The 8,008-nt window shown below is 33.7% G+C and overlaps 1 protein-coding gene across 2 annotated transcripts in view; it reads left to right on the top strand.

Moving 5' to 3' along the window:
* Gabrg1 (gamma-aminobutyric acid type A receptor gamma1 subunit) overlaps window positions 1–6,864 on the top strand; it is a 76,630-nt gene extending 69,766 nt beyond the window's left edge. The window contains exon 9 of one of the 2 annotated variants that reach the window (XM_021210631.2): window positions 4,367–6,864. In XM_021210631.2, coding sequence (XP_021066290.1) covers window positions 4,367–4,636 — 270 coding nt within the window. In that variant the 3' untranslated portion in view covers window positions 4,637–6,864. The remainder of the gene's footprint in view (window positions 1–4,366) is intronic. The other variant, XM_029545421.1, reaches the window with a different exon arrangement.
* Window positions 6,865–8,008: the final 1,144 nt, after the last annotated feature.

The raw sequence follows: 8,008 nt of genomic DNA, 5'->3' as shown, positions 1-8,008 counted from the left end.
TCTGACTGTTGTGAGATGGAATCTCAGGGTTGTTTTGATTTGCATTTCCCTGATGACTAAGGATGTTGAACATTTTTTCAGGTGTTTCTCAGCCATTTGGTATTCCTCAGTTGAGAATTCTTTGTTTGCACATACTAGTAAGGTGTAATGTTAAATTGCAAAAGACGTGAGTGTGGCAATAGCCCACAAGTATGGCAATAGCCCAAGAAACAATGTACTACTGACAATAAGAACTGGCATCTCAAGGGTGGATAATGTGTGGAAGGGCTTCCCAACCCTCCAATTCAGAGTCTCCTTTTGGTGAAAGGCTAATATACTTTTCAATCAGCACACGTCTACATCAATAAGCATTCAGATAGCCTTCAGAGGAAGTAACGGAATAACAAACCCTTGTATTAATCTTCAATATCACAAATCATAAAACATATTTTTTTCTTTATAAATGGTGTTTGACAAAAGTTCCAGGAGGTATTTTATGATATTGGTGATACGTAAAATACAACAACTACTGCAGGGACCTATCATGACTGCCCTATGGAAGACACAACAAGCAGCTAAAAGAGTCAGATGAACCCAACCAATGGACAGAAACAGCTGACCCCTGCTATTGAATTACAGAAGGCTGAAAGAAGCTAAGAAGGAAAGCAACCCTGTAGGAGGACCAGAAGTCTCAAATAAACTGGACTCCTGAGATCTCTCAGATACTGGACCACCAAACAGAAAACATACACTAGCTGATATGAGGCCCTCAACACACATACAGTAGCGGACCTCCAGGTCTTTGTTCATTCAGAGATGATGCACCTAACCTTCAAGAGCCTGGATTCCCCAGGGAGTTTAGAGGTCAGATGGGGTAGGGGTGGGCCCATCCAGAGGGTGGATGGGGTGGGGGGAATGGATTATGGAGTCTAAAAAATAAATTACAAATTAAATTAAATTAAAAAATATAACAACTACCACATACACACACACAAGTCAGCTTAAGTTACTACAAAATGTCAGTGGATGGTGGAATAAGATGGTAATCATTTAATGTCAATTGCAACATTAGTTGCGTAACATATATTCACATGAATCTAGGTCCCACTCATATTTAGCTTTCCATTTTTTTATCCTAATAGAATATGTTCATGTTACTATTGTTCTCAGACTAAATAAATAAATTAATCATTGAATAAGACTCTTGATAAAAATCTAAATTTATATTAACAGTAGTATTTGAAGCAGATAAATAAACAGAACAATAATGTGTATGTTAAAAATTGGATATCTCTGCCTAGCACACCTGGTCACAGATTTCAAAATTAAAATTTATCAAAATTCTCATGGATAATTTTCTTTATTTCCAATATTTATACCACATTTCAAAGCAACAATGTCAAAAAATAGACGAGTATTTATTTTATATGAAAGGTAGCTTTTCTACTGTCTTCTTTACATATATATTTGAATATATGCATAAGAACAAATACATAATGTATTCATTCACATATTTAGTACTTGGTATATTGTTTAACTTTATGTCTTAAATTTTAAATTCGTATTTATGACCAATTCTGATGCCACTTTGTTTCTTCTAACATCTAAATTTTCTTATGTTTTATAATGTTGAAAAAGTCAATTTATGGTCCAACGGTTTAATACTTTTCTTTTATTCTTACGAATTTAATTCTTTTTTAAAAAAGCTTTGTTTTCTCATCTTTAATTATGTGTATGACTATGTATGTATATGTGTATATGAGTACAGGGGGCCATAGAGTCCAATGGATGGCACAGACCACTTGGAGCTAAACTTACAGGTATCTGTGAATATAATGAGAGCTAAGACTATATATATATATATAAAATCTTTCTTATTTTCTGCCAATTGAACTTTTCTGAAGTTTGAATCTCTGCAAACAGATGCTTCTCTGATGAGGAGGTATCATTCAGTCCAGATTTTCTTTTGATGATCTTTCTGTTATATTTTTAATTAGCTTACAATGCAGTGTTATTTTTAAAAGAGCCTTTATCCATCCTACATTTTCTTTAACCCACTCCCTGTCCTCTCCTTTCTTTGCCTCTTCTCTCTTTGGCTCCATCCCTGCACTCATTCTGGCTTAAAACTTTAGTCCCCAATTTTTTCCCAACCCCATATTTTATACCATAGGTGTTCTACTATCACCATCTTATAAACTTTCCTTGTGAGCCAAGATTATAGATTTTCATGTAGCTTTCTTATACACTGTTCACATTGTTAAGCCCTTACCTCACTACTTGTCCCATCATCTCCATCACTCCCGTCAGCTTGAATCCTTCAGGCCCCAGCCCTCCTCTTCTCTGGCACCATTTCTTTTTCTTCTTTGATTGAATCATCTTCCATGGATAATTTCTAGTTTGCTAACTTCACATGTACCCTGAAACAGAAGATAGGAAGCTAAGAACTTTATTGAGTTGAGGTCTCTCATTGAACTCAAGTTTTACGAGGTGTGTTAGGGGAGGTAGCCAGCTTACGCTGAGATCCTCTGTCTCTTGTCTCCAAAACACTGTTATATCTGGAAACAACCACACTGACCAGGTATTCGGGTTCAAGCAAAGTAAACTTGACAGCAGACCTGCAAGGCAAATGCTCTATCGATGGAGGCATTTCTTCTCATTATGCATCTTCTTAATTTTTTAACATTTTATTTGTCTCTATTCTCTTATGATTTAGAAAGCCAACAGCTTTGAATCAAAGTTCAAATTTGAAGAAACCCACATATCGTTAGATTTTTTAAAAATTATTTTTCTTAAAATATATCATGTCTGTGAGATGTGTGTTTTTCAAAATTTAATGCAAAGAAAAATTGTTAAGCATCTATGCAAGAAAGAATTAAGCCTAGTAAACTGATTTTTATATTCTTGACTTCTAATTCACTGCTTAGATGACCACAAAACAGGGCTTACAGCGAGATTTTCAAGCCACAGTTCACTAAGATCACGCCATCCAGAAGTCATGGAGGACAACAGGCAACTAAACCTGCTGTCTTCTTGCCATTTTAAGGAATTGATTTTTTTTTTTCCTCTAGTAATGACTCCCCTTGTTAGCAGAATGTGTATGTGTGTTTTGTCATGTATCTTATAGTCTGTTCCACAAGCTCTTTTCAGAAAGCAATAGCAACATAGAAACAAGCAGTAGTATGGGTTGTCTACTTGCCATCAAATGTGTGCTACACAAGCTCTACTCAATTAAGCTGGTCTGAACATTGCAACAGTCACTTTTCCTTCTGTGACTGGCATCTCAGAGAGAGAGGCAGTCATATTTTCTCTTCAAGTTCAACCAAGCCCTGTGTTGTGGTAGACATACAGCCCATGTTTTTCTGATTCTAAACTACTTGCTCTATGTTACCCCACATTTTGACTCTTTCCTGAGCTATGATATTTTCAAATATTATTTTTATCACTTACAAATATCCGTATCCTGAATCATTCAGATTTCTCAACAGGTAAAAATACATTTTACAAAGACTAACAACCTAAGTTCAATCTCAAATCTCAAGGACTCTACATATATACTGTATATTCATTATGATGCAAGTGTACATGAACACACACATAGAAATATAATAAAAATAAAAAATAATGAGAAATTGTTATAAAATATTAGTTTGACATGGATCTCAAATTATCCTTGAGTTATTGTTATCGTCAAAGTATTGTTATCATCAGAGTATTGATTGCTGTATAATACCTAATAAAATTTATGTAGCCACTAATATGCTTTCCCCAGAGAGAAGATTGCCACATTCTTCAAACGGACCTAGTTTTATGCATCTTCTGCTCCTAATGCTGAGTTTATAAATTGTTTTGACATGTCTCTATGAATTTACTCACTTGTACACATACCATATATGTCTTTGTCCTTTCTGGTTCTTCAGAGTTTTTCCTATGAGAATGTCTTTTCTTGCTATTTATTCTTATTATAACTAAGATAAGTAGATTATATAACATCCAATAACAACATTATAATTGTTTGAATGTTCAACACCATAGAAACATGTTTATTGCCCTTTTATACTTAGAATAATGGTTGACAATGTTTTTGTAAATAGACTTTCCAAAGGTATACAATAGGTTATATTTCCAAAGTTTTTTTTTCCTACATAATTTTCTAACTAGAAGAAAAGTTGTATATAAAAAAGTAGATTGAAATCTGAAAGTACATTGTGATTGAATATAATACATTGTAATTGAAAATAAGCTGTATTTTGAAGTCAAGGTGTGTGTGTGTTTTAATTGATTATCAGTTTCCTACTGAGTCCCTGGCAGGCGCTAACTTCTTTTCTTTTCTTCTGTTTTTTTTNTTTTTTTTTTTTTTTTTGTCTCACCGTCCCCCTTATTTACTTAGGCATCCCCAGGTCTTCATGCTGGATCTACTCTGATTCCCATGAACAGCATTTCTTTGCCACAGGGGGAAGATGATTATGGCTACCAGTGTTTGGAGGGCAAAGACTGCACTAGCTTTTTCTGTTGCTTCGACGACTGCAGAACTGGGTCCTGGAGAGAAGGGCGGATACACATACGCATTGCCAAAATTGACTCCTACTCCAGAATATTTTTCCCAACAGCTTTTGCCTTGTTCAATCTGGTCTACTGGGTTGGATATCTATACTTATAAGTTCAGCCAATAGATTAAAAATAATCATACAAGTCTGGCTTAGTCCAATATAATCAGTTGTATTTCATAACATGAAGTTTAAATCAAAATGAAAGTCTACTAGTTAAAATATGAATAGTATTGTATTGTTATTAGGGCTTTCATAAACAAATAAGACAGAATTATTCAGGTTAATCTATCTAAATAAACATGAAATTGATTGTCCAATATAGCACATTTAAATCATAAACTTATATTTTTACTTTAATTTTTTATGTTTATTATATAAATCTAATATTGGACTTAATACTTATGTGAGAAATATTTTGAAAATGAAATAATTTTAGCACATATTTTATTTAAATATATCTTTTGCTTATAATGAAAGACTACTGTCTAATAATAAAATATTCTTTGCCTAGATTGGTCATTAGCTTGATTTTATTTTTTGCTTTGTATTTGCCCTGTTTAGGATATAGTTTCTTTAAAACAAAGCCATGATTTTCTTGGATTTATTCAAAGATATGCTATTCTCAAGAAGAAAATAATGTTTATATTAATTATTTTTTAAATATTTTTTTGTGAGCTGGCAGTTTGTATACATTTGTATATTTAAACACTGTCATGTCTTATGTTTAAAGCACAAAGCAATTGGATCAAGCTACTTGGCAACTACAGTTTTCAAAATGGACAACTTTTATCTGTAATCCAATCAATTTTCAGCTCAATGTTAAGCCGAAGTCAAGCTACATTTATTTTGAGGATTTTTAAATTTGGAGAGGAAACACTAAAATCATTTTTTGTTTTGTTTGTAATGCAAGTTCAAAAAACTCAAAGTTATTTTCTGCCTTGTAGCATTTATGAGGTATAAAGAGGTTAACACTAAAATGTTCAAATGTACTAAAAATGAAATCAAGTGGGGAATGTTTTGTTTTTCCTTTATGTGCTACGAAAGAGATTCACAAGTTCAAAGAAGCACTGTGTAAAAGAGCTTGATTTAACAGCGCTTAAAGAGCCATCTGGCAAACTAAAGTCTAGGTTGCCTTGAAATACAGACTGAAATACATGCTATTGATATTTTATTGAGTAGATATATTTGGGAAACATCAAAATTATTTATCTACCCACAGATTTCTTAGCTGATTTTTACAACTATATTATAATCCCTGTGCTCTCTCTTTTAGTCATGTGAAATATTTCAAAACTCATTTTACAAGTGGACTTTGTGAGAGACAACTGTAATGAACTTGAGTAGGGACATCATGAAATCCATACAGTGAGTAAAAGACTCTAGAGACTTTCACTATAGGGAAAGCTGACACTGTTGCCAATGCTACATCTGTGAGAGGAGGCTTCTGCTTGGAAATAAGCAGTAGAGATATTCACTGTAGGTCTGGCAAGATGGCTCAGCATACAAGAGCATTTTATGCTCTTGCTGAGGACACAGGCTGAGTTATTAGCCACCACAGGGCAATTTACTACAGTCTGTAATCAGGGATCTAAAGCCCTTTTCTGGCCTATGTTGGTACTGCATGCACATGGTACATACAAGCAGAGAAACACTCACATAAAATAAAAGTAATAAATCTTAGAAAGACATGTTCATTGTTGACAGCAGTTGTCACAATGAGAGGTTTTATCAACAAACGTATGTTGAGTTTGAGGAGGAGGCTGTCATGTGGGTGTTTGACACACATACTTTCAATTCATAAATTGGTGCACCTGGTGTAGCAGTCACTGGGTGAAACTTTGATTGTATCATAGTGTGAGAATTACAGTTCTCCATCTAACTATAACTCTTTCCACCTTCCTCATAAACTCTTTCCACACAGAATTTGAAGGACAATAAAATATTGACTTTTTTAACGAATGGAGATCCAAATAAAATTTTGACTATGTGTATATTAAGTTTTAGATATTCCATGCATTTATGTTGAGAATATTAAATATTGGTAAAATGTTAATGAAATAAACATCATTTAAGGGATAAAAGAAGTATGGACTATCCGTTAAGGCATAACATGCTTCACTATATTTTTGTGGCTACTTCCATATTTGTATTGATGGCTTGCTCATTGTTAAAGGTGTTAGAGGGTTTAGAGGCTTTCAATTGTATCTAAGCATGACTATTTGTTAAAAATATTTTAAAATGCTTGATATTAGTATGACTAATTTTTTCATTGTTGTTTTATTAACTAGGCTTTAAATGTTGACAATATTTACAAGTGAAAATAAAATTGTTAAAAATATCATGTTCTCTACATATATTCCATATATATAAAATCAAATAAGCACTTTGTTTCAAAGCCAGTGGTATTTTATTTAAATATAATTATTAGAAAAACAGACATGCAAATCTAATTATTTTTTAAACCTAGAAACAAAAAGATAATATTTTTATTTAGATCTTAAGAAATTCTGTAGCTTATCTTCAAGGGAGTAAAACCCAATACTGGTCTTTATCGTATTTCAAATTTAAAATCGACTATGAACTATTTAAATAAATATATCTTTTTTCCTAGATGAGTTGAAATAATTTATTAGATTCACTTTCCTGTACACATGGGAAATTGATTTTTAATACTAACATAAACCAAAAATATAGTCACTAGGAATGACAAGAAATTGTCAAATAGGAAGATGTAAGAGCATATGAAAAGGTGTTAATTCATGTAGACCCCGTTCCTATTTACAAGACCAGGATTTAAATTGAGAAGCAGAATGTGCATAGCAGCATTTTATTCTTGTAGACAAAACAGCATAGTAACTTTTATGTGCCCTTGAACTGCATCCTAAGTAGTTTTCTCTATATGCTCCATTTTATCCCAGAACATTATTTTGAACAGTTATGTCGCCCTCATACATCTGAATGCAAACACAAGAATATTTCAGCTTTGCATTTGCTAACAAAGCTGGGCCATTTGGAATGACCTTAGTAACTGAGTTGTGTTTTCTGTCATTTAAAAGTGGCATGTGCATACCATCCTGCAATTGAAATAAACAACTGCAATCAGGAACACAATGCCAACTGAGTCTGCCCTTCATCTGACAGGATTCTGAAGAGCTGAATTTGTGTGTGTGTGTGTGTGTGTGTGTGTGTGTGTGTGTGTGTGTGTGAGAGAGAATGTAGTTTGAAGAAAATGGTTCCAATTTCCAGTTTTACAAATGCTAGACATCTCTTCTTTTTTTGGTTTTTCGAGACAGGGTTTCTCTGTCTAGACCTGGATGTCCTGGAACTCACTTTGTAGACCAGGCTGGCCTCGAACTCAGAAATCCCTCTGCCTCTGCCTCCCAAGTGCTGGGATTAAAGGCATGTGCCACCACGCCCAGCCCAAATGCTAGACATCTTAATATCTATTGTGACACTTCAACACCAAAACAAGTACCACCGTG

Source organism: Mus pahari, chromosome 13, assembly GCF_900095145.1.
Source record: "Mus pahari chromosome 13, PAHARI_EIJ_v1.1, whole genome shotgun sequence".
Lineage (NCBI taxonomy): Eukaryota > Metazoa > Chordata > Mammalia > Rodentia > Muridae > Mus > Mus pahari.
The sequence above is the reverse complement of the archived record's forward strand: the minus strand, read 5'-3'. Positions and strand labels throughout refer to the sequence as shown.